The 26,532-nt window shown below is 41.0% G+C and overlaps 1 protein-coding gene across 35 annotated transcripts in view; it reads left to right on the top strand.

Annotated features, from left to right (window-relative positions):
• The window catches only part of LOC306902459 (myosin IXB), a 36,101-nt gene that overhangs the window by 1,659 nt on the left and 7,910 nt on the right, over positions 1–26,532 (top strand). For 19 of the 35 annotated variants that reach the window (XR_013787449.1, XR_013787450.1, XR_013787452.1 and 16 more), the window contains exons 2-25: positions 7,176–8,072; positions 13,991–14,085; positions 15,519–15,581; positions 15,902–16,001; positions 17,570–17,670; positions 17,781–17,910; positions 18,007–18,096; positions 18,170–18,286; positions 18,537–18,671; positions 18,758–18,879; positions 18,958–19,099; positions 19,285–19,480; positions 19,864–19,939; positions 21,350–21,463; positions 22,185–22,224; positions 22,705–22,821; positions 23,293–23,373; positions 23,499–23,609; positions 23,779–23,898; positions 23,976–24,125; positions 24,198–24,355; positions 24,505–25,500; positions 25,707–25,770; positions 26,308–26,472. Coding sequence is in view for 29 of the 35 variants with exons in the window: in XM_079471031.1 (XP_079327157.1) it covers positions 7,236–8,072; positions 13,991–14,085; positions 15,519–15,581; positions 15,902–16,001; positions 17,570–17,670; positions 17,781–17,910; positions 18,007–18,096; positions 18,170–18,286; positions 18,537–18,671; positions 18,758–18,879; positions 18,958–19,099; positions 19,285–19,480; positions 19,864–19,939; positions 21,350–21,463; positions 22,185–22,224; positions 22,705–22,821; positions 23,293–23,373; positions 23,499–23,609; positions 23,779–23,898; positions 23,976–24,125; positions 24,198–24,355; positions 24,505–25,500; positions 25,707–25,770; positions 26,308–26,472 (4,320 nt within the window). In the remaining 6 variants the exon portion in view is untranslated. Of the gene's footprint in view, positions 1–837; positions 858–7,175; positions 8,073–13,990; positions 14,086–15,518; positions 15,582–15,901; positions 16,002–17,569; positions 17,671–17,780; positions 17,911–18,006; positions 18,097–18,169; positions 18,287–18,536; positions 18,672–18,757; positions 18,880–18,957; positions 19,100–19,284; positions 19,481–19,863; positions 19,940–20,570; positions 20,664–21,349; positions 21,464–22,184; positions 22,225–22,704; positions 22,822–23,292; positions 23,374–23,498; positions 23,610–23,778; positions 23,899–23,975; positions 24,126–24,197; positions 24,356–24,504; positions 25,501–25,706; positions 25,771–26,307; positions 26,473–26,532 lie in introns of those variants that run through there. The other 16 variants (XR_013787448.1, XR_013787451.1, XM_079471039.1 and 13 more) reach the window with 5 other exon arrangements.

Below are 26,532 nucleotides of genomic sequence, written 5' to 3'. Positions count from 1 at the left end.
CACTGTTCCTAATAAATCTCCATATTGCACTCACTCGTTTTCCTGCATTTGGGCCGTCATATTAGATATAACGTACAGCGAATGGTCTCATGGGACTTTTTGTAAATACGACAAAAAGTGTTTCCATTGGAGTTTTGCGAAAAAAGGCCTGAATAAACACCTCAAGCGTGAGAACTTTATTTGCGATACATGGGAATTTTTGCAAAATTGACGTGTTTTCATTGGGCGTATTTTCAATGCGCTATTTCAATTTGGGTGCATTTTGAAGGGTAATGGAAACCTGCACTCTTTGTTTTAAAGAGTCATTGAGAGAGGTTGGGAGAGCAACCCACAAAGCTTTTGTTGTTTCTGAAAGGCACCATATGTGAATTGGATGCTTTAAAAAGAGAACCACTGGAATTAGAGCTGGGTGATATCTAGAACATTTTCCATGTTGTCCAACCTGTATTTTGATTTGAGGGCTGTCACAATATAAATCTTTCACTAGACTACAATCATAGGGCTTGCGGTATTATCACAACATCTGTAATTTTTAAGAGACAATAATTATATTACAATTTAAATCCATCTTAAATTTGGTATATTCTGTCTTTGTTGTTGTCATGTATTTGGTCACCATCAAATGTGTAAGTTGCAATATAAGTATATGAGTAGAATTATCACAGTATGGATATGATATGGATATCGACGTTACTGTAATGCCGGTACATTGCGACCTAATTGATGTTCATGTTTACTCTTCAACCAAGAAGATTGTCAAGAACTAAAACACAATATGAAAACCATCAAGGCATTGCAGCAGACCGTTTGAACAGATTAAGAAAACCTTGAAAGACAAGATTATCGACAAGCATGTGGTAAGAATTTGATTATTTTCTTTTACATGAGGTTTAAAAATGGTGGTTTTCCACTGCACGGCACTTCACTTTGGCCCAGTTTGCTTTTCCACTGCAGCATAGAACCGCTTCAACGTTGGTGGGTATTATTAACTTATCGTCTTAAGTTGCGCCGCCTCTTCTGCCATAACATAATAGTGAACGCGACCTAAATACACGAGTAATGGAGCATATTAGGCAGATGGCAGCAAAACGAAATACTGCTAACAATACCAGAGTTTAAGAAATCTTACAGCAAGAGAAGACAACGATATTTTGGTTTCCTTGATGGCACACGAGGGTAAGCTAATGTTTAGCATTGCGTTAAGGGTCTCAATCTCTAAATTACTGTCAGGAAGCATATGACGAAATTCCAATATTACGTATTAAGATGCGTATTCATGTATTGCAAATCCAATGACGCTGATAATGATTCTTTGCCCCATCCTTGATCTGTGTGTAAACATGCACATTTTGGTGACGTCCAGTACTTTAATGTGCTAAAAGTAGCTGCTTTTTACTCAAAGAATCTGCAAGATGTGCAGACGGCGATGGAATAGTTTCCTAATGTAGTGAAACATCCACCATGTTGTGGTTGCTCATCTGTTTTACTGTGGTGAAAACACTCTTTAATCTAAAGTTGCAATCCACAAACAGCAATGCATTATGGGTGTGCCGTTTTTGGAAGTTAAGTAACGAAAAAGTTTCTAGGATCACGAAGCCGACCGAACTTGCGGTTTAGGTTGAAGATGACGCACGCGTGGCGAAGTGGAAGGAAATCGTTAAAGCTGCAAAAGATATGATGGCCTGTCTTGTTGGCAGTTTGTGCGCTTTCAAAGCAGGCGCTCGATCCAAGTTTATAAATAACCATAATTATAGACCCAGTCAAGAAATAACTCTCGCCAACTCTTGAGTTTTTCTGACACACATTAGTTTCTGTTTTCCATGAACCCATTTTCTAGCAAAGCTAAACAACGCGGCCATGAAATCGTTCCTTGTGTATGTCATTAAGCGACAGTATAGTTGTTTTAGCCATTAGTGCTTTATCCGAATATTTATCGACTGCACGTTAGTCAGCACCGGTGTACATGCTCATATCGTCAAGAAGATAAATGGCACTCTCCGTTTGTCCTACTGTTGAAGTAAAGAACAAAAAGCAGAGGTCAGCAGGTCGGGACTTTAATGTTAACCCGCTCTCAGATGTGGTGTCTATTGATCTCATGCAGGAAAGTGGACGAGATGGTTTAAGTGCCAGTGACTTCATAAAAATACTCTGCAGTCGTCATTAACTTGAGCTGTTAACGTTCACGCAGCTGCGGTGTTGATTTTGGACGCGGGTTGTTTGGTAGAATGGCAAACATTGCTCCATCTTACTCTTCATTGGATGTAAATACAACAATGACGTTTGAGATTTTGTGGCCCAGCTTGAATGCTTCACTGTAGATTGTTTGCATTAAAGTGATGAGAATTTTGAGCTTGTGATGAGTTAAACGCAAGACACATTTCAAGACCAAACACCCTAAAACAAGCTCTCATGGCTTGAGCCCCAACATCAGAGCTTTAGGAGGAGCCGTTAATATCTTCAAGATGTTTTCTGTCTCGATTACATGATGTACATTTGGCTTCTGTTCGACAACTTTTAAATGTTAAGTGCCGTTCGGGATGAAAGCAGCACTGGCCGGGGTTGGAGACACGGCAACATCCTCACTTCTTTTTGTACAAACCTCCCAAACACCAAATATGGCTAGATATAATGGGTTTGAGGGATTTAGCGTCCATTTGGCAATAAAAAATTCATGAACACTTCTTAAACGTTAGCTGACTTCATCTTTGTACTTTCCCAGCTCTGAAGTGGGGTGTTTTAAGAAGATCAATCACTAGAATTGGGCTTGTCTTTGTAACTAATGGGTCACGTGCCCTGTGTCCTGCTGAGCAATCTAGAGATGACCCGGGAGGGAACGGCTAACTTCTGCTTTTCGAAAAGGCACAATTCACCTAGACACTAAACTTCTTTATTTACTTCCACGCCCTTTCAAACCCATATCTGTTTTTGCAGAACTCTATCAGCAGTCTTTATATTAATCCATGCAAAATATTTCTCATAAAGTAAAGTATGAAAAAAGTTTTCATTTTAGTGTTTTTTTCTTTAACATCCTGCCTCTTCCACTTCCATGATGCTTTTGAAACATAATTGCTAATTCCCTCTGGACAGAAATGACCTTAAGGATTGGTAATGTAAGATTATCCCTGTTTGACGTAATGCCGTTTCATATAGAGAGACCGTATGTGGCTGCTCATGCTAACTTGCTGCACATTTTCTGCAGGAATGTATATAGAGAGATATTTACTTAGGAATGTTTTAGGGGCCCAGTTTTCTCAGGGTTGTACAGGAGACTCTATGCATGCAAATTTCACGGAGCGAGGACGTCGGACGGATGCTAATGTTACAGGCATCTTGCAGTGATTTGATGAAATGCGAAACAATCATGAGATCTGAACGCTAATGCGCAAAAATATGGTTTTAATACTTCTTAGATCTGAAACATTTTTGATACGGTTTGCAATTGGTGCGAGTTATATTTAGGAGCGATACATTCATCTCGTGATTTTGAACAAGAAATAAAACCAATAAGAATTTAATTTAAACAAGACTTTTTTTTAAAAAATGTTCCTAAATGATCATAGAATTGAATCAAGGTGTCGTTATACCTATTGTATGGAAGAAATATGACTAGGCACTGAAAAATGCTTATTGTAATTCTTGGTTTCACAATATATTTGTATGGTTAAACTTGTGTGTTTTAGACTATTATACGTGTCAAACCTTTTAATACTGTAGCCCTTTTCTACAACATGTTACCATTATGTTACAATATACCACAGCGATGTTGCAATATGTTATCATTCCTTTCACCATTGTCTTAACTTTAAAAGAATATTAAGATATAGTTCTTGGTGTGACCTAATCATTGATAATTGGTCACTAATAGATACTTTCCAGCAATGCACAATGTCACAGTGTTCTATATAGACAGAACTCTAGGGAGACATCCACCAGTCTAGAATAACAGAGGAATCGTCCACAGTGAACACCATGTGTTGTAAAGGTTTATCCTTCCTGTCCACGCGTCTGCTAAAAGACTTTCTGAACGGAGGGGAATTTTAAACAAAAGCCTCGTTTCTGTTCTGCTTCACATTCCACCCGAGCAGCCTTTTCATTCACAACATCTCCAGATGCATCTGGACCTCATAAGAAACCTGTGAGTGATTCACCTCCAGGTCTTTTCCTCCCTCGGGAGCTCAGCCAACGGCCCTCATCTCGATCCGAGGGACACGTTGAAGGAGATCTCAGTGGTTCTTGTCTTTTTTACAGTGAAACGTGAGAAGCTGACCCCCAAACCGACATTGTAGTGAAGAAATCACTTTTATCACCCCCTGAAAGCACCATAAAATGAGAAGACATTGTGTTGTCTTCTCTCCCCATGCCTTTGGATTCATGTCATTTAGCTTGTGTGTGTTTTGTCATGTGTTGTTAGCTTGGCAATATGGACACATCGCACTATTGGAAAGATTCGTTGTCAGATTGCATGGCAAAACTTCGAAAGCAACCTCATTTGTAAGTCACTTTGGATAAGTGTCTGCTAAATTAATAAATGTAAATGTGTTGTTTAATGTAGCATAATTAATGGTAACTTTTTTGCAGTTAAAAAGGTTGTTTTTAAGCTTAACAATGGCTCTATTGTGTAGATAATAGTGTGTTTTGTGCTTGTTGGTTTGTTTTAATACTCCAAATTACCAATTTGCCAGTCTGGCAAAATCTGCCTCTCTCAAAGGAATCTTTGGTCTGTTCCGATATAGCTATGAAATTCAACTCTCCTCATTTACTTCTGTTGTGTTTCGAAGAGTTAACCTGTAAGGTCTAATCATAATGGACTATGATGAACACTTTATGATTGTCTTGGAATGTTATTGACTGCGGTTATGGTCAGTGGCCAGATTCAGAGACTGGCCTACTTTTCAAAGTGAGGAACCAGGCTGGGGTTGTACTCGACAACTCAATGTGTTGACTCAACTCAAACATGTGCCTGCAAATCTGCATAACGTGTTGACATTTTTAGGGCAAGAACAAACATTTGTACCCAAAAGGTTTTCAAAATTGCTGTTTTAAAAAACCCAAATGCTCGCAGTGTCTTTAATGTTTGGACAACAGATGTCAGACTTTACAGTTAAGGGAAATCAAACACAAATGGCCTTCAGATCAAACCATGTGACACACTTATGGACCCGGGCTTAACTTAATTTAGCTGGATATAAGCTTATTGTTGTTTAAGATGGTTGGCTCTGTTATTTTCCGTAGATAACGTACAGCCTTAAATTTAAAGTTGGAACAAGCTTCAGTTTCATGTGATTCGTCTGCCAAACCGACATGTTCTGTGTTGGTATACTGAGCCACTATTCTGTCTGCAGACATGTTTTCTAGTTTCCTTAATTCCGGTTTTCTGGATTTCACACTCTGCAGCGCGAGGTACGCAGTTTTAAAGTCAAACGTCTCTTTCCATGCATGCGTCTCTCCGTGCAGCGCCAAGTGCGCAGTTTTAAAGTCAAACATCTCTTTCCATGCATGCGTCTCTCCGTGCAGCGCGAGGTGCGCAGTTTTAAAGTCAAACGTCTCTTTCCATGCATGCGTCTCTCCGTGCAGCGCGAGGGGCGCAGTTTTAAAGTCAAACGTCTCTTTCCATGCATGCGTCTCTCCGTGCAGCGCCAAGTGCGCAGTTTTAAAGTCAAACGTCTCTTTCCATGCATGCGTCTCTCCGTGCAGCGCGAGGGGCGCAGTTTTAAAGTCAAACGTCTCTTTCCATGCATGCGTCTCTCCGTGCAGCGCCAAGTGCGCAGTTTTAAAGTCAAACGTCTCTTTCCATGCATGCGTCTCTCCGTGCAGCGCGAGGTGCGCAGTTTTAAAGTCAAACGTCTCTTTCCATGCATGCGTCTCTCCGTGCAGCGCGAGGGGCGCAGTTTTAAAGTCAAACGTCACTTTCCATGCATGCGTCTCTCCGTGCAGCGCGAGGTGCGCAGTTTTAAAGTCAAACGTCTCTTTCCATGCATGCGTCTCTCCATGCAGCGCGAGGGGCGCAGTTTTAAAGTCAAACGTCACTTTCCATGCATTCGTCTCTCCGTGCAGCGCGAGGGGCGCAGTTTTAAAGTCAAACGTCTCTTTCCATGCATGCGTCTCTCCGGGTGGCAGAAGTTTTGCATGCATCTTTCAAGCTGCGCAGTTTTTGACAAAATTATTGATTATAATAGTTAAACCCAATTTATGCTGTTTGCTCTTTGCAAAGTACAGAATAGGCTTAATACACTGATTTTGGGTTTATTTAGTAAAGAGCTGGGAAGTAGCGAACTACATTTACTTGAGTACTGTAGCCTACTCAAGTACACTTTTTGAGTATCTGTACTATACTTGCGTACTATCTTTTTCTGGATGCTTTTACTGTACTTCACTACAATTGAATGACAAATATCTGACTTTTAATTACCCCAAAAATTGATTTCTTTGGCCAACTGCCCACTTCCTCCCTGCCATGTTTGGGAGAGACTATTTTCGGCTGCTTCTCATATGACACATCTGAATCCACAATTCCACATTTTGGGAGAATGCAAATGAGTTAAGTTGTGTATACTTTTCCCATCTCTGATTTCCTTATTATAAACAAAAGATCTAAATTAAACCTTTTTTTTTTAATTATTGTCCAAATAATCGATTACCAAGATAATTGTTAGTTGCAGTCCTAGTAAAAACCAGTAGATTTAAAAAGCACATGATTATGTTATCTACTGTGGATCAGTGTGAGAAATTGCCTCGCTGATATCATCACCTTATGTAGCAACTGTGGTTTTGTTTTGGATATTTATCGAGACATGCAGTGTTTTACAAGGGGGCAGATTCGGTGCAACTGTGCGACACTGCGGTTTCTTGCACAGCCCTTCACTAGACAGATGTCTCTCTATGATGAGAGTATATTGCAAGAAAAGACTTGAGACCGATTAAATTAAAAAGTCGCTGTCTACATGGAGCAAGCAGGATGATGGTGGTTTCCAAGAGCTTGGTAAAGAATGCCATTCAAAATATAGTATAATGTGGTCCGGTTGCACTAAGAGGTATTTTTGTGCCAATCTGTATCTTATCTTGGTTGAATGTGCTTGTAAATTTAGCTAAACAAGTTGAGCAGATCAACAGATGAATTGATTATATAAAAAAGCTGTGTTAGCTGCAATACTAATTTCATGTGTCTTCTGTCCTAGGTACTAGATGGTGGTTGTGAGGGAGATACGTAATGCTGAAGGGGCTCGTCCGGAGTCAGAATGAGTGTCAAAGATGGTGACGGGACGACTAGTCAAGATGGAAAGGTCTACGAACTTCAGATATACCCGCGACTGTCTGTCGAGACGACTTCGTGTTGCACGCTCAATGTCACCAAGGAGGCCACGGCAGCTAGCGTCATCCAGGATGCGGCAGCTGTACTCGGGCTTGACGCTAGCAAGCGCTACGTGTTGGCCGAGGTGAAGGAATCCGGCGGTGAGGAGTGGGTCCTGGAATCCACAGACCTTCCTGTCCACCGGGTTCTTCTTTGGCCTCGAAAAGCCCAAGAACAGCATGCTCAGAAGGAAGGATTTTACTTTTTCCTACAGGAACGCAACCACGATGGTTCCATCCGTTACGTGCACCTGCCTGCCGTGGCCAGCGAGCAGGATTCCAAGCGACTGGTCGCTCGGGGTTTCCTCCCTCCGCGGCAGGAGGACTTTGAGGATCTGTGTAACCTCCCGCGGCTCAATGAGGACAGCATCTTGGCGAACCTCCGCAATCGATTTCAAAAGAAGAAGATTTACACGTACGCTGGAAGCATTTTGGTCGCTGTCAACCCCTTCAAGTTCCTGCCCATTTACAATCCCAAGTACGTCAAGATATACGAGAACCATCAACTGGGCAAGCTGGTGCCGCACATTTTTGCCATCGCCGATGTGGCGTATTACACCATGCTACGCAAGCATGTCAACCAATGCATCGTAATCTCAGGGGAAAGTGGATCGGGCAAAACTCAAAGCACTAATTTCCTCATTCACTGCCTGACCGCTCTCAGCCAGAAGGGTTACGCCAGCGGAGTGGAAAGAACCATCTTGGGTGCGGGACCTGTGCTGGAGGTAAGATCATTCGCACATTGATGTAAACTAGTTTTGGCTGAATGGTCTTCTTTTCCTTAAGTCGTTCACAAGGCACAGCCATTTTAGTTGAATTCCACAGTCAAATGTGGTTTTGGTATAGATACGGTCCAAAGACATTAGTAAACCCCAAACGTGTGTATGTAAACATTAAATTCAATCGCCTGTGATGTTTTTGTTAGATTTTTTTGCACTTGATGCATTAGTTGTATTGCACTAGAGCTGCACGATTCTGTAAAAATTGAGAATCACGATTCTTTTGTTTTCAAATAGAGATCACGATTCTCTTACGATTCTGAATGACAAATAAAAAGTAAATAAGGATTTTTTTACTTCAATTGCCATAGGTAAAATATAGTGGTTACTTTTTTGTTTTACTTCAAATGTAAAAGTTGAACGCATTGAAGTGACTATTTAAAAAACATTTATACATTAAAACATAAAAAAGGTGATTCCAGCAATTGAAGGTCCTTAGAAAGATTGATAAATTTGCCTGACATCTACAGTTGAATGATACAACTGATTAACACCAACACAGTATTTACCTATAAACAGTTTAAAATAACCTGAAAACATGCAATGCAGGGCGGTTTGATGAAAATCAATATACAGCTTCTCTATTTGCGCAAATAAGCGCCACAAACTCTCACAACGTGTTTTTACCATAGTGCAGATATAAGTGCGCACTCGGATATGACTAGTCTGAGGTATAATAGACGCAGGCGAATCGTAGATTTTCATTAATGAGATCGTGTGGGTGTAGGAATCGAGATTGCGATCTTTTAACGATTTATCGTGCAATTCTATATTGCACAACATTGAAACCCGTCAACATTTGCTTCTCTTTGGTCGGAATTGTAGAGTCTGTAGAATCGATCTGCCTCGTAACCACATATGAAACGTTGCCCGCAGGTTTCTAAACTTCCAAGATCAGTTATTTACAGTGAGCTTTCCCACAAGCCTCTGCTTGAAATGCATGGTCACAACACGCTTGACTTGCATAGCTTGTGTTGCAATTGCACTTAATCTGGGTCTGCAGGGTTTTCGCAAGTCTATGGCAGTTTTTCGGTATCTCGGGTCACTTGCTTTAGTTATTTCTTGTTTCCTTAAACCTGTTTGAGCACTTTGTTATTTTCCAAAAAACAACCAACTGTGAGATCAGGTTTATATGTGATGATGTGGAAGCTGTCGTGAGGGCGCTCATCCCGCAAGGGGTTGGGTAAGGACGGGGGTTCGAATGCGATAAGTTATGGTAAGAATGAGGTTTAACAACTAGACAAAAGTTGACTTTGTGAGTTGCTTCTTGCGAGTTGTTTTAAACGCATCATGTGGTATGAAAATTGAAGTTTTCAATTTTGTTTTAATTCTTTTCTCTGAATTTATTTTTATCAGTAGGTTCTTACATGCAAATGTTTCGAACCGTCTGTCAGCAAAACTTTTTCTTGTACGAAACTAACCCACATGTCTTCAAAGACTGACACCTCTCTTGTGCATCCTGTGATGTAATGAGAAAATGCACTTTGGTTTATTTCTTATTTTGAGATCAAAGTTCACTTTTAAATCAAGCGTCGGAGGGCATAAAAGACGGCAGGTTCTGTGACGTTCGTGCTTGCGGTCTGTGAAAAGTAGAAGTACTTTTTTCGCCGTCAGCATGGTAGATGAGTTTTTAGGCTTCAGTATTTTTGCATCTCTGTGTTAGTGGTTGGACAAGCCGCATGTTGAAACCGGTTGAATAAGTGGTGAGAGCAGAACAAGACTCCTTCCAGTCTCTATCAATGATAGGAGTCTGATCATATGTTCATACAATGGAAGTCAATGGAGTTCAGTGTTCTTTGGTCATCAAAAATTTTTTTTGTGTGTTCTGCAGAATATAGAAAGTCATAGTTGTGTTTGAATAGGGTTGGGAAACTTGTGGCCTTCTAGGACCGTCTATCAATAACATTTTTGTACATTTCTTTCTTTGTATACCGAGTACTTTTTAGCTTTGAACTAGCTCGGTTTAAATTGTAATTTTTGTGTCTGACTTTTGGGCCGGACATGTTTTTGTCTCCGTTTTTATAACGTACACAAAGCCAGCTTTGGAGGTTATTGTCGTTGACAGACACGACTGACCGGTTTTTGCATATTTTCTTTTCTTCATACGGATCGCTGTAGTAATTCCACCCCACGGCCTCTGTGCTTTTGGAGAACACATGTTTGAATGCATATTTTACTTTCATGTCATCACATGCGTTCTGAATACTTTCAAAGTAACTTCCAAAAACTCTCTGTATGTTATATAAATAAGCATAAACGTATGGAAAATATCAGTAACGCCGAAGTTCATTCTAGCCAACCGACCCATGTGGGGACCTAAGGGTCTGCAGGAGAACAGTTTGGAATCTGTCAAACCAAAAACATTCTTGCATTGGCGGATCAAGCGGCTTTTAGTTCATTACGTCATTGAGGATCTTATAACACAAGAGCTTTTTTTGTGCCACGGACCTTCAAATAGCAGTGAGCTTTTTATCGACTGTACCACAAAACAAAGTCACAGTCGGGCTGCTCTGCAAATAGCATTACCTTCTGTTTTTCTTTTGTCAGTCAGCCTCTATAGCTTTTTTTAATGCTCGTATCTGAAACCTCTGAGGTCATCCTTTTGCTGCCCAAAGACAGGAACTTCCCTCGGGCTGATTGCTTCTACAGGAAGCAGAATTTTTTTGCAAGAGGAAGTGGTTGCTGCGGAGGCCTCGCTCCTCATTGGCCGGTCGTCGAGTCGGCGTACTGTTTCTCAGGATGTCCAGAGCTGTAATACCTATTTTATGGCCTTTGTTTATCTATGGGCTTTCTTTTAAAGGGAGACTTCAAACAAAAATGAATATTCTGTCCTCATTAAGTCTCCTTCGAGTTCCAAATGTGTATAAATGTCTTTGTTCTGATGAAAACAGAGAAAGTAATTTGGAAGAATGCTTATAACCAAACAGATCTGCTTTGCATTGCAACCCGATGTTTCACATGTGTTTATTAATTTTTGTAAAGCGTTACGTTTTAGTAGGTTGCAAAAAAATGTAATCGTGTAATTTACTCACTTTCAACAACACACCCATAAATCATAAACAAAAATACATTTTAATGCTCAAATATGTTGATGCATTGATGGCTTTACATTTCATTGGTTCTAGCTTGTCACATTGTTGTGTATAATTGTGCATTTTGATTATTCCTGGGTGTCTGACAAATATATGCGTCCTATGGTGTGATTTTGAAAGCAAACAGTTTATAGTATATTATTTTATATTATTAATATTGAAAAGATAAAATGGCATAAGAGATGGCATCTTTGTTTATTTCTAAAAACCTTGCGTTCAGTGGTTTGAATTATTCCTTTTCAATTCGACTTGATGTCAAGTGTTGCACGTGCGCCCCTCACGCTTTATGAACATCATGTACAATTAAACTTGTGATTGCTTTTGTAAAGCAATGAATGCATCCTTGTTCCTGCTTTAAGGCACTTGTTTTTAATAAAACTAGTGTGTCTGTGTCTCAATTCGTGCTTCTACATGCCGTCCCCAGTTTAGCAAACCTTCTCTTTGTATTAACACCACAAGGATCTGATGAAGAATAAAAGCAAAGCTGGAGATGTCGAGCTGGTGTATAGATGCGATCGGCTCCGAGGCCGTGTCTAAAAGGAGAAGCGGTTATATTTAGGAGTCATGTGAATATCTCCTAGTGTTGTTTCTGAGTAATAGGATTCTAGCGGCCTTTCTATAAAACACCAGAATAGAGTCTTTGTTTTGTGAGACGTTGTATGGATGGACTGGATTTCAGTGGCTGGAGCAGATGAGTAAACTTGCAATTTAGATGTTTATGAAGTCTGGATTTTGTGAACGAGTCCGTGTGGTGCCGACTTCCAAATAACCAGAGCCAGTCCAGACAAGTCCACTTCCGAAAAATTCTCTCCCTCTCAATCGTCCCGTTTTATTGCCATTCCCAGGTTTGACAGAGAAGGATTTAGCGTTTATGTACGTCGCAACATTCAGAGAGAGATACTGCACTCGGGCGGCTGTGCAGTTGCAGTGGACAATTTCCTCATTCCCCTCGAGTCGTAAACGCAATCACACGACGTTTGAATAAACACGTTTCAGTCTGAATCGACAGTTCTGACCGCAAGAGTGACATGTTCTGCTGCGAGTCTCGCTTTGTTAGCAAGGTGTCGTATTATTTCAATATCAACCACTTTATTTGGTCATTTTCTGGGACAGATGGGTTTGTTACAGTATACGTTCCATCCCCGATATTTCCCTGTATGCTTCGTGAAGGGGGTCAAAGGTTCACGGCAGGGAATCTTAATTAGGTTAACGCCCCACCCCCTCCTCAATCTGCTCCAGTAAAACGCCCCGTCGTTTTTTCCACTGGTGTCGGGCACAATGCCTCTCCTCTTTAAAATGCACAGAGCCCACTTTCCCCCGTGGCAAGCCTTTTGTGCCCTGAGCCGGGCTTCACATTCAGAGTCCGGCTGCCCTGTGGCATCAGGATGAGCTGGGCATCAGCTTCAGCGACTCATTAATCACATCGGCTGTTTTTGTGTGAATGGCAGCTTTTCCCAGTTGAGTTTAAATAACGCGACGACGCGCTTGATAACATCACAAAGCCTTTAGAGCTGAAGCCGCAACTGACGCTCGGCGCGTTCGAGCGGCTTTACGCAAATGTGGCTCATTTGTTTACTAGCGTTTGGTTACGGAGCACCTAGAGAATTATTTACATGAATGTGATTTGGTTTGTTTCAACGTAACCTAAAAACGCAAAGGCTATTTTTTATAGAAAACTGTATATAGAAAAATTGTAGCTACTGTGTTTTTACTTTGCTACATAAAGCATATGTCATACTTTTTACTCCACAATGTTTCATAAATTAAACCTTTAAACTTTAAAGACATAAAAAAAGTCTTTCTTACTTTTTCAAGTGGAATTTTAAAGCTTCAGGAAAAGTACTGGGTTTTCAATGTACTCAAGTATAAAGTAATAAAAGGTTAAAGTTTTTTATTAAATGTGAAACATATATTACTATATTTAAGTACTGTCCACCTCTGTGTATAGTATTTATAGTTTTCCATAGTTTAAAATAAAAAACTTTCAATCTAATACATTTAGTTTTTATTTATTTTACATGTAGAAAGAATAATGCTTTAGTAGGTAAACTGTTAACACATGCAACGGGTATGTGAAATAGTTCTGTATCTAGATCTCTAGACTTATTTTTCCACTGGTCGCTCTGGTGCGACTCACTTTCTCAGTTGGTCTCACCCTTTATTTAATCATCATAATGACCTGATGAGTTAATAAATCGTTCTGTTAATTTGTCACTCTGTCTTTTAAAATAGTTGGTTAGATCGCTTTATGTTTGCACTTTATCACTTGCGTTTTATCATCTTCGCACTGCACACTTGTAGGTGGGCCGAATGGAACCTGATTGGTTAACAGAGTCAAAAGGGTCTTTGGTGGTGGGTGACGACCATGTTAAGAGAACCATAAATGCAGAGAAACATTGTATTCGTTATTTTATACAGTTGTTGTTAAGTTTTATAAGTTCTTTCAAGTTATATATTGGCTATTAATGATCTGACACAAATATAACCAATCTTCACAATCCTCCTTTACTTCGCGAATCAACCATTTCTTATTCACAGCTGTTAGAACATTGCAAAAGACAGAAGTCAACATTGAAAACACTTTACAGGATTTTAGCTGAATGTGCATTACACCACCCGCAATGTGACCCCGTTAAATTTGACCTCGCACGTTATAAAATTTGATCGCATTTGAAAGCATTTTAGTTGCAGTCTAAAGCCCTGATATTATCTGTTTTGCGTAGATATAGATGTTTTGTTGTAATCAAGTCATCTTATCCTTTGTCTTCACAGGCATTTGGCAACGCAAAGACAGCACACAACAACAACTCCAGCCGCTTTGGGAAGTTCATCCAGGTGAATTATCTTGAAAGCGGAGTCGTACGAGGGTGAGTATCTCGCTTTCGTTTCACACACCTCACACAGCTGACCCTTGCCTACTCCTCGTCTTATCACGCCTGCACAGCTGCCGACGTCACACCTTGCCTCGTTTCCTCCTTCACGCTGAAAGATTGTGTAAACAGAAATAAGTGAGATGTTTGCCTCCAGTACGGCTGAAATGAAAGATCATGCATGCTGTGTAGTTCGAGGAAGCTGATTTTAATATCACGCGTTTTATCCGAAACGCCATCTCTGTTTCTGAGAGAAATGTTTCAAGCTTAGAGATGCTCTACGGGTGTCGCAGATAATTTTAACAAACCGAAGATTCCATCGCAAGCGCGCTGTTGGCTTCCTTCCTCTTGTGTGATTGGTTGAATATTTACTTCTACTGTAAATAGTACTTCTGTAATTCAGACAGAGAGTACATTGTTAACACTTATTTTCACAAAAGCTTATCCAAGTCATATTTTCCCTTGTATTACAAAATGGGGGAAGCCTGTTTGTATGACTTATCATTTTGATTTGAAGAAAGATTGTTGTGACATCATTTTGTTCGTATTTCTTATTCCACACAAATGCAATTCAATATTTATGGTTATCGTTTACATCTTTTTGGCCAATTTATTTTATGAAATTTGAAAATTGAGCCTTATTTGGATAAAATCTGTGACTGATTTGTTGGAAGCGGGAGTGCCGGGACCGTGTTATGCAGTTGAGACGGGTCAATAAGAGCAATAGTCATATAATCTGTTTTCATAGAACCCTGTTGTTGTCTGGGCCCCTGTAATGTGACGCACTTTGTTGTCTGCTGCTTGTTAAGTGTGCACTAGTCCACTAGACACTTACAATGTCTGTTTTAGAAACAAACACCTCTTCACTTCCCTCTTGGACATTTGTTTGCCTTTTGTTGCTCTGTAGGTGTGGCTTTATTTACCGAAGCAGATTTGACTTCATGGTTTATGTTAATACGATTGCAATAAATCTGATAAGCTTTGAAATTTTAGCTCAGATAAACAAAGAAAAGTGTGTTTAAGACCGCATAGTTTCATATGTTATCAATTATCTTTCTTTCTGTTTTGAGAAATGCGTTTTAAAAGAACATGAACGACGAATCTGTTGCAATGCATCATGGGATACATGCACGATTGCCTCGCAAAAGGTTTCGTGAAATCAATTTTCTCGAATGTTTAAACTGTAAATCAAAGTTTGTAATGTGGTGATTCATGTTAGCCGGTCGGTCTGGCCTTGTGTTTCCAACGGACCAAACTGAACGAATAAAACCACTTCAGGAATCAAGGCCGCCGAAAAAGTGGGCTGTCTCAGTCACGCTCTGTCGAGATGTATTGTTCATGCCATCTGTCCCAGTGACCCCTAGATTGACATTTGACCTCTAAAGATCCGATTTGCATCTGACGACCGCACGTTTTCTCTCGCCTTACAGAGCCGTGGTGGAAAAATATCTGCTGGAGAAGTCTCGCCTGGTGTCCAGAGAGAAGAACGAAAGGTAAAACTGGCAAAAACAAAGTTTGATACAAAGCCAGACCATTTGGTTTTACGTCACAATCTAGACTCGTTCTGTATGTTTCTGATGGCAAAAAGTGTTTGTTTGTGCAGACTAATGACATCGAGATTCCAATGTGTATTAGATGTATTACACATACTGTATGTGAGACATGGCAGATGTCTCATCGGCGTATGAGCAATACTGTATGAGATCTGAAAACAGGAAAAACCGACTCTGGGGCCTCCCGCACTAAGATTCTGAGTAAAACCCGCTCATAAACTCTGACACAATGGTCTGTTTGTCTATTTACCGTCACACAGGAACTACCACGTGTTTTATTACCTGCTGGTGGGCGCGTCCGAGGAGGAGCGGAGGGAATTCAAACTCCTCCAGCCCGAAGAATACTTCTACCTCAAACAGGTGCGTCAGTAACTGTGGTATTAAACGTTTAGGTTTATTCGCTTAAACACACATGCTACTATTTTAAGTGACTTTTCCTCAGATAAAAAACAAACAAAATAGATCCAGTTGTTTTGGTCGAGAGAGGAGCAAAGTACTTTAGTAGTTCGTTTAACTAGGGCCTGTAAGAAACCTCACCGCTGTGCACGACAAAGCACTCCGGCACGAGCGTGGCCACGTGTCAAAACCACACAGCACCTTTGTGACGTCATTGTAGCTTTCTGATATCCGTTCGTGGCACGGCAGAGTTGTGCTATTTTCATACCTTCAGTAGCTTTTTATTATCGTTTTATTTCATTTAGCACTCGAGTGCTATTAAAGGTCCTTGTAATGTGAAAGCTGTGGTGCCAAGATGTAGAAAGGGTGACTTTTACGCTGGAAAGTTCCGATGCTAGCTGTGTTTTTGAGTATGTCGCTGGTTCTAGTTAGTGCTGCACAATGTATAAAAATGATCCAAAAATCGCTTTATGCATGTTGTAGTGGTTTGTGATAAATTAATAATTATAAAAATGAGTCTGTAATAAAAGTTCTAGGTCGACGCAAAATGAGATGGCAGGTCACAAAGTAATGCATTCTTTTCCTAGAAAGAATGTGAATTTTGGTCTTATTGTGTTCAGGATTTAAATAATTGTCGATATACAATACAATAAACCTTTTTTTATATAGCACTGATATGGGGGAGAGGTTGTTCCAGAATCTTGGACCGGCAACAAAATAAGCACGGTCGCCTCGTGTTTTAAGCCTAGTCCTTGGACATGCAGCAGGTTAAAGTTTGAGGACCTAAGTGATCACGACAGTGTATAAGACTGCAAAAGTTCAATGGTGTGAAGTGATTTAAAAACCAGAAAGAGTATTTTAAAATCAATACTGTACTTCACAGGAAGCCAATGAAGCGAAATTAGAACCGGCGTAATAGACTCGAGCTGCTGCATTCTGGACTAACTGTAGGCAAGAAACACAAGACAACGGAGCACAAACAAACCGAAAATTACAATAGTCAAGCCTCGATGTAACAAATGCATGTATTGCTTTTTCGAACATCTTTAAGGACAAGAATGGCTTTACTTTGGAGAGAAGCCTGAGATGGAAACTTGACAACAGAACATATCTGCTTACCAAAATTCAGATAATTGTTAAGCCAAACACCCAGGTTTCTAACACAGGATGTAGTGTATGGTGACAGAGATGAAGTATCAAAGTCATAGACACTTTTAGTGTAGTTCAAGTTGATTTTACAAACTTGAAGCGGTATTGTATCGCATATCTTATATTGTTAGGCAAGTTATCGCATGTTTCCTCAATGTCCTGCAGCCATATTTCCAGATGATCAATTGCTGCCCTATTCAATGGCCTGGTCAATGGCTGGTTAACAAGGCTTCTAAAAAAGAAAAACGCTTGTCTAGCTATTTTTTTGCTGATGGTCCACCAGGTTGGACCAGTTGGTGATCCGCTTACACCAGCTACAAAAACTAAGCCGAAACCAAAATACAGAATTAAACTTTCAGTGGGTTTTCGTTCTTCATTTGCAGCAAAACTTTACGATAGAAGATGCAGATGATCTTCGGCACGACTTTGAGCGACTACAGCAGGCCATGGAGATGGTCGGTTTTCTACCGGCCACTAAGAGGCAGTGAGTAACTTCTTCATAGACTCGATCAATAACGTCACAAAATAGATCAGTTAGTTTTTTAGGCTATGCTCAGATGAAAGATGTTCAGTTTGTTGTCGTGTTTCCTGTAGGATATTCTCCGTTCTGTCTGCGATCTTGTATCTTGGTAACGTGACGTACAGTCAGAAGTCCACAGGTAGAGAAGACGGATTGGATGTTGGACCTCCAGAGGTCCTGTCCACCCTTTCAGAGCTGCTTAAGGTAAGGCCTTTATGGTTTGAAATGTGTTGCAATTTCATCAAACTATTTCACGATTAGAAAGCACATTTTTCAAGTGCTTTGTTTTGGTTTCATCAGGTTAAGGTGGAGTTGTTGGTGGAAGCTCTAACCAAGAGGAAAACGGTGACCGTCAACGACAAGATTATTCTGCCATACAGCCACAGCGAGGTAGGACCATCCGCTCTTATACTCTTATAGTTCATTTGATGTTTTGGAGCTAACTCGAGGGGCGTTTCTACAGGCGATCACGGCACGAGACTCGATGGCCAAGTCCTTGTACAGCGCCCTTTTCGACTGGATCGTCCTGCGCATCAATCACGCTCTGCTGAATAAGAAAGATATGGAGGAGTCGGTTTCGGTGAGACACAATTCGCACGGGATTGTTTATAGTTGTTCATCATCAATTAAAAGTTCTTGCGTCACGAAACACAACTTTGAGAGTAATTCTAGTTTGACAATCAGGCAATCCAACCCCAAACTCTGACCATTGAGCTAATATTGAGCGTGTTTTATTGCTTTGTACACTTAAGTCAAAAAGGACTTAAACTGTTTGTAAATGTTTGAAGACATTGAGTTCAACCTTGTTATTTCCCACGTGATTATTTCAGTGCTTATCTATTGGCGTGCTCGACATCTTCGGCTTCGAAGACTTTGAGACCAACAGCTTTGAACAGTTCTGCATCAATTACGCCAACGAACAACTTCAGTATTACTTCAACCAGCACATTTTTAAGCTTGAACAGGTTGGTGGATCTCCAGATGACTTGCTGAAGTCTCTTTCTGTCGTGATTTGTGTTCCTGATGATCTTTGATGTGATTCCACCTGCAGGAGGAGTATCAGGCTGAGGGAATCACCTGGCACAACATTGACTACATCGATAATGTTGGATGTATTAATTTAATTAGCAAGAAACCCACAGGGCTTCTCTATTTACTCGATGAGGAGAGCAAGTAAGATCTCTTCGTGTAGATAAGATGAATGGTGTTTTGGTGGTTTGCTAATACGCTCTGTGATGATGTTTTTTCCAGTTTCCCTCATGCCACTGATAAAACTTTGCTGGCGAAGTTTAAACAGCAGCACCAGCAGAACCAATACTTTGTGGCGACTCCGGTGATGGAACCGGCTTTTGTCATTTTACATTTCGCTGGGAAGGTCAAATACCAGATTAAGGTAACAGAGCTTGTTTTTCTTTTGATTCTCAAAAATGAGAACTTTATTCATTTCGAGAAGAATATTTGAAGTCTTGGAGAGACTATCCAAATAAAAAATAAGAGGTAAATCGGCTTCCCGAAAAGTACCAACAGGGATGACAGTCCTAACATTCATTTTCTGATCCTTTTTGTAACATTTAATAGGATTTCCGGGAGAAGAACACAGATCACATGCGTTCGGATATCGTGGCTCTGCTGCGAAGCAGCGACCGAGCATATGTCCGGCAGTTGATAGGGATGGATCCTGTGGCGATGTTCCGCTGGGGAATCCTCCGTGCCACCGTCCGTGCATTGGCCGCATTCAACGAGGCAGGCCGTCGGTGGGCCGCCAAGACTGCGGGTAAACCTTGTTTCAGACATTTGTGATTATTCTTGAATTTTGGATTTTTGTTATTTATAGCCGGGAACGTAGGAAAGCCATCCAGTGACGCACATTTTCAGGATTAAGAGCTTATTAGTGAAAGTGTTTTGGAAGTATGACAGCAAATCACTTAATGACCTTATCTGTATAAATTTAAACAGTCTTTTCACTTTTCGGGGTCATGACGATAAGTGTAGTATTACTGTGAAGTTTTTTCTGTAAAGTGCAGGGATGAACTCCACCCACAGATATTAGTTACCAGTCCAGTAGTTAAGTTGTCCAACTTTACAAAAGCTGTTTTGTTCTGGGTTGTTTAACAGAAGTCGTCAACATTGTATGTTTGTGTGTGTTTGGATCCACAGGTGTGGTGCGACCGAACTCCAGAGTTCCTCTCGGAGAACTGCAGAGATCCAACGTGCCCATCGAGAGGATGTACCGGTGAGTTTGAGACTGGGCTGGTGCGATTAGAGGAAAGAAACGGAACTTGATCTCTTCCTGTCCTTTCGTTGCCTTTGTGTGGCAGGTGATCATGTGACCAGGCTCCTCACAATAGGCACATTGCAGGCCTGTTCTTGCTGTAAAGTCATGCCACCATTATTCTGCCATCAACAACTTTGTGAATCTCATAAAAACATAAAAAATCTATAAGAAATAAAAAAAATTCGACGTGAGAATAAAAACAGTACAATACGACAATGTAAAAATAACTTTAAATTAATTATTCATTATAAATATTTTCTTTTAGTTATACATTTATATTTTATATACTTTATATACTACTTAGTTTTTCCTAAATATAAGCATCATGTTTCTTTCGCAAAAATATTTTCTTATTTCTTGATTTTATTTTGTGAGATTCACCACAGTTGATTATTGGATCCAGTCATTATCATCAAGGCATACAGATGCTGACAGCCTGCAATGTCCCTTTGCTTTTTCCCAGGTGTTTGTCAAGGGTTTGCCCACAGTTACTGATCTGTGATCAGTTTTACTCTTTCTAAATCCGTACGGTCTCGATCGGCACCCGCTGGCCCCCGAGTGACTGTGTGTGTGGTGTTTGTTCTTACAGCCATGCCCCTATGCTTGATTTCTCCTTTGATCACTCAGAGGAGCGCCCCCTAGAGGCTTTTGAGGACATCTTTTCTAGTTATGAGAGTAAAAAGTAAGTGGATTTAAGCGGAACGTTGAGGTCAGACAGGGAGAGCTTGGCAGTCGGGGAACGCTGGCTTTCTGGTATTCCGAGCAAACTCAAATAGCACGTTCAGAAGGAAGCCTGAAACTAGCAGAGCAAGCTTGTACTTCTTTCTGTAATTAAGGAGCGGAGCAGAGTTTGACTTAACCTGGTTTGTTCGAGTACTCCACAACATCCCCCATAAAGCCCTCTTGGGATATTGTAACCTATAATTTCTCCCAAGCGAGCAGGAAGCCATGAAGTTCCCTTTAGAAACATTGGTTATAGGTGAAGGTTCTCTTATGGTTTGAGGAAGCAGTAAGCGACGTCTCCAACCCACGCTGCGAGTCCACCCTGTCTGACCTCCTATAGTTCTGATCCCAGGGGTAAGTTAAGCAGTGCATGATAAAGGGTCTTCACAAAGCAAAGAGCCCACTCACAGTTTAACACCCCGTCAGCTCCCAACACCGTAACCAGCATGATATCACCACTGACTCTCAATGGAACGATTCCCCCGAAAATGACAAACGCCCTCATTCTGGTGTGTTTTTTTTTCTTATTTGGAGGGTTTTTTCTTGTCTAATAACATTGGTGATGAGTTTCTGTCCTGTTCCTTCTTCATTCCCCTCCACTCCCCCCTTTCTCCCACAATGCACCTCTGCTCTGGGTCGAATCAGGGACATGCATGCCCAAATCATCAACTCTATTAAGGACTTGCAGTTGGATGGGGAAGATCCGCGCAAGCTGTTGCAGTCCTGGGGTCGCCTGCGGTTCCCCCGCCACGCCCTCCAGTGAGTTTGAATGCCCTCCGGCGCAGGATCCACAGCCGTGACCTCAGTTGGCATCGCAATCAACACTTCTTGCTCTATGCCAAGCCTAGTTTGGAATTGCTACCGATTTAGCAGCGTTACTGCTTGTGATTTCCTTCATAACTCAAACTCTTGTTAACTCTGCTTTAATAAAACCCATATAACACGTATGGCAGTTATTTCTTCAGATGACTCCCTGTAGCTTCTAGAGGTGTATGTTACAGAAACGCAGACTTTATGAGCTGCAAACAGTGTGAGCTTCATTAGCGCGCTAGCTCGGAATGATATCCACATGCTAACGTGCCGCATGGGTTTAACACACCCGGAAACCAAATCGTCAAGTCTATAACGTTTTATTAGTTGTGAAAAAATTATACATTTTACCACAAACATAATTCGTAAGGAATGTAAAGAGTGACCTTTTATGCGATTCTCCGCCGTTACTCCAGATGAATTGTAGAGCTTGTGTACATGTATAAATGAATCCCCATTTCATTTATTAATTTGGACTCTTTCCCCTTTTATTTAACCAGATCCATTTGAAAATGTATGCTTGTTGAACGCTTGGCCTGAGCTTTTCTCTAGCGTTTAGGTGCCGTTTCTTGATTCCTGTCGGCCGGCACATGACTCACTCCACTAACACGCCGCATGCAGTCGATTCTTATCTCAACAAAAGGTCTAAGCTCATCTTTCTCTTTCACAGGAAGAACAAGAACCCCAAAAGCAAGCAACTCATTCCCAAGGTGAGATTTCACTCGCTGGATTCATCCGACTAGTTTATAGTAGCAAAAGACATGCCGAAAACTACCTATATGAAAGTAAAGATGCTGGTAGCATTTGGTTTGAACATTTTAATGTTGTAGAGCACAACCCAACAAATGTCTCTGACTTGCTTAAACAGTATATACTGTTGCTGTTTTACCATATTTTAGCAATATTCATATATATACATACTCGTAGCACTTTTAGATTGTTAGGGTTCGCAAGACAGCTGCAATATCCTCGTTTCCATCATTATTTGCGAAAGTGTTAAGCTCAGTCGCCATTGTTTATGGTTTTCCGTTACATGTGTGCTGTTCGGTAAATGTTTAGAAACCTCTACCGCAGTAGCTCCGACTGGACTAAGATTTTCCATGCCGTCATGTATCCAAGGCAATCGCAAAAAAAATGTTTCTTATTGTGTGTGACTCACTTTCTCTTCTCCGTTTGTGTATTTTGGACAGAACTTGTTGGACTCTCGTTCTCTAAAATTCATAGTTGGCCTTCATGACCGCACAACCAAGTCTCTGCTGCATCTCCACAAGAAGAAACGCCCTCCAAGCATCAGTGCCCAGTTTCAAGTAAAAAAAATTGAGATTAGCCTTCATGTCAAGTTGATAAACAGCTGTTTACACATGCTATGTTCCAAAATGAGTTTGCTGTCTATAAAGGGAACAATTTAGCTGCCTCCTAAGATAAATGGTTTTGGCCAAATTTTGATGTACCATCTTGGGACCCATGAATCTTAGAATGTATTGCAGAAAGCAACAAAGGCAAAAATAAATCTTAAATGACAGACGATACGAAATAAATTCATTTAAGCTTAACACTATTATAAATGTATCATGTTTTTACTTTGTCAGCAAGGCAGCTCACTAGACTGGAACAACGAATAAAAACTAGTGACATTAGATGATCAACATTCAAACGATAATGTCATAAAATGCTAATAATGTTAGATAGTCAAATGGACGCTGTATGTGGAAGACATTGCATGTGTTTCTCTGTTGAAAGTGGTTAGAATGATGCTGTGATTTCTGTCCATCATGCAGACGTCTTTGAGTAAGCTGCTGGAGACGCTGGGAAGAGCCGAACCGTTCTTCATTCGATGTCTTCGATCCAATGCTGAGAAGGTCTGTTGTCCTAAACTTCATATCTGACCCTATTTTCTTTAAGTGCCTGTGTTTTTCCTCGAAAACTATTCATACGAGTTGTGTCTGATAATTGTCTGGGTGTTATTTCTGTTTGTGACATGCAGAAGGAAATGTGTTTCGATGAGGCGCTCATCGTGCAGCAGCTACGCTACACGGGGATGCTGGAGACGGTCCGCATCAGGCGCTCAGGATATGGAGCCAAATACACCTTTCAGGTAACCTTTGATAGTACATATAAACTTTAATATTATTGCTTAGCTTTTGAACAATCCCCTTATTAGACTGGTGTAGATTTTTGCACGAAAGGCATGTTTGAATTGTATTTTGTTACTACACCATCAAATGAGAAGTATAAATAAACAAAGTTTATTTTATGCACGACAGGAGTTCATCGAGCAGTTTCGTGTGTTGCTGCCAAAGAACACCGCATCCCTGGAGGATATTTCATCTCTGTTGCACAAGCTTGGCTTTGACAACACTACCTACCAGATTGGAAAAACCAAGGTCTTATTTCAATCTCATCTTCTGAGGTTGTAGATGTGGTTCTGGGCTCGTTGGCTGATATCGTTTGTGTTTTGCAGGTGTACTTAAAAGAGCTTGAAAGGCAAAAGCTACAGGACATCTTACATAAAGATGTCATGCACAAAATCATATTTTTGCAACGTTCGTTTCGAGCCAAAATGCAGAGGTGGGAATTCATTAGAATGAGAGAAGGGGCAGTCTTGATTCAGGTATATCAGAATCTTGCATTAAGTCTAAAAGGTTTGTGCTTGTGTATGACGTTGGTTTGATCTTGTCTACAGCGCTCTTGGCGTAGGTACCTCAGAGACAGATTCTACCAAGCAGCGGTTTTGATCCAGGCGGCATGGCGTGGTTCAAGACAGAGAGAGGAATATAAAAAAAGACGAGTTTCCCTCACGAAGATACAGGCTCTTGCAAGAGGCCACTCGGCTCGCAGACGGTACGGTCTACAAAAACATGATTGGTGTTTTAATTTGAGACATAAGGCAACCAAAGAAAAAACGTTTGCCACCTTTGCCAAGTGTGCTTTTGGTAATATCGAAAGAGCTGTCGGTATATTATATAATAAGATGTTTTTTGGTCGCATAGGTACCACTTCCTAAAGGAAGAGAAAAGGAGGGAGGAAGAGGAAGAGGCCGCAAGACGTGTCAGGGAAGCGGAGGAAGAAAGCAGGCGAGCTGAAGAAGCCAGAACACTCAAAGAGGAGGAAGAAAAAGCCAGAAATCTCAGAGAGGCAGAAGAAGCCATACAACTCGCAGAGGTGGAAGAAGCGGCAAGGCGTGCACAGGAAGAGAAGTTAAAAGCCGAGCAAAAAGCTGCAGAAAAGCAAGAGAAGACTGGACTACAGCAACCAACTGTAAAACCATCAGGTCAACAACCTGAAAGAGACGGGACACTAGTACCAGAACATAGAGAAACAGTTGAAGACACTGGCAGACCCAATATCCAAGTCTCAAAGGAGCAAAGAGATTCTGAAACGATTCCTTGGGTTGAGGCTGGCTCTCAGCCCGAGGTGTTGAAGAACCAGCGCACAAATGAGAGTGAATCCTCCCCGCATTCAGGAGAAGAAGGTGCACAAGCTAAAACGTCTGAACCCCAAACTGATCCAAGCAAAACCAGAGCTCCTCCGCTCTCCAAACTCCCGGCTTCCAGAAGTCAGGAGAAGCGGGAGCTCCGGAGGCAACGTGGTCTGGAGCACAATCAGAGAGAGAACCAACGGGCAGCTTCGGCTGGAAAAGATGACCCTTCCTTGAAGAGCAAAACTCTGGAGAGTCCCAGTAAAGCGGAGGGCAAATTGAAGGAGCGGGCAGACAGCAAAGAGTTGGATCAGTACACCTTTGTGGCTTGGAAGGTGGACAAGGTGAAGAGAGACGAGCTTGTCCGGCCTTCCACCTTACCCTTAGACATCCCTGCGTCTGTAACGGGAAGAAACGGCTACGGTGACCCAGGCATCCTCAACACCAAACCTTCACCTGTCAAAGAAGATGCCAACAAGAGAAAGGAACCCTCTAGAAGCAGCACTCAACCAGAAAATCTCATAACAGGACCGCAGAGTCTGGAAGACAAGAACATCAAGCTTCTCCAGTATGACTATAGTTTTGTACTGTAGAAGTGATTGTCAAAGCATTTGTTGTCAAATTATTCATTATTTGTCGCAAAATGGCTAGCGCATTACTCAGTCAATTACTGGACAACTAAATGAGTAGTCGATTGATTTGATTTACGACTAAACTATTAATTAGATTGAGGACACATTCTGAACACTAAAGCTTTCTCTCTATGTTCTCCAGGAAACGAGTGATCTCTGTATCACTAGATGACATGTCCAGGATAGGTTTAGACAGTCCATCACAGGTAACTCTTGATTTTGAATTGATAGTAATATTGAGAATGAGAATCTCATTGAATGCTTTGATTCTGTGCCTTGCTTATAATTTAGTTTTAACCTATTTTTAGTTTACACTGTAACCAAATGACTAAACTTGGCATTCGCCGCCTTTGATTCCAATATTTGATTGAAATACACTTTCATTGTACATGCTCCCATGATTGTGTCACTCAATCCGAAGTGTTTTCCAAACATATCTGTAATTGTTTGACCCACCTGCCGAATTCCTTTGCTGTTTTGATGACATCATCGTGGCCACAGAGGTGGAGACGATAATGATAACCAATCGCCAAGCAGCTTGTGTTGTAGATCAACAAACCTTTCTGTGACTTTTATAGCAACACTAAAATTCGAGAAAATTTGTAGTTAAAGCAATTAAATAAATTGCAGTTTTGAAAATGTTTTGACCTAGATTTGGCTCCACATTCCCTCTTCTAAATAACTTTCTTTTAATATTCTGTTTTATTTAATCAAATTAATTTGGTGTTCTCTGGCTGATTTAGAACAGAGGTCGCCTGAGATGCAAAAAGCGACTCGCCCTTGCACGAATCTGTTTGGGGGTTAAAAGTATTGAAATGGAAGATGCAGAGTTATGGACTTTGTCTACCATGAGTCCAGAGCAGGTGTCGTATAGCTGCCTGATGTTAGATGGCGGGCAGAAAGTTTTGGTGCGTCGGCTGCTGGTGGAAGAAACGCTTGGAATTATGGGAGAAATTAAAGATTGCCCT

The sequence above is a fragment of the Barbatula barbatula genome, assembly GCF_947034865.1.
Source record: "Barbatula barbatula genome assembly, chromosome: 13".
Classification (NCBI taxonomy): Eukaryota; Metazoa; Chordata; class Actinopteri; order Cypriniformes; family Nemacheilidae; genus Barbatula; species Barbatula barbatula.
This window is presented reverse-complemented; position numbering and strand designations above follow the sequence as displayed.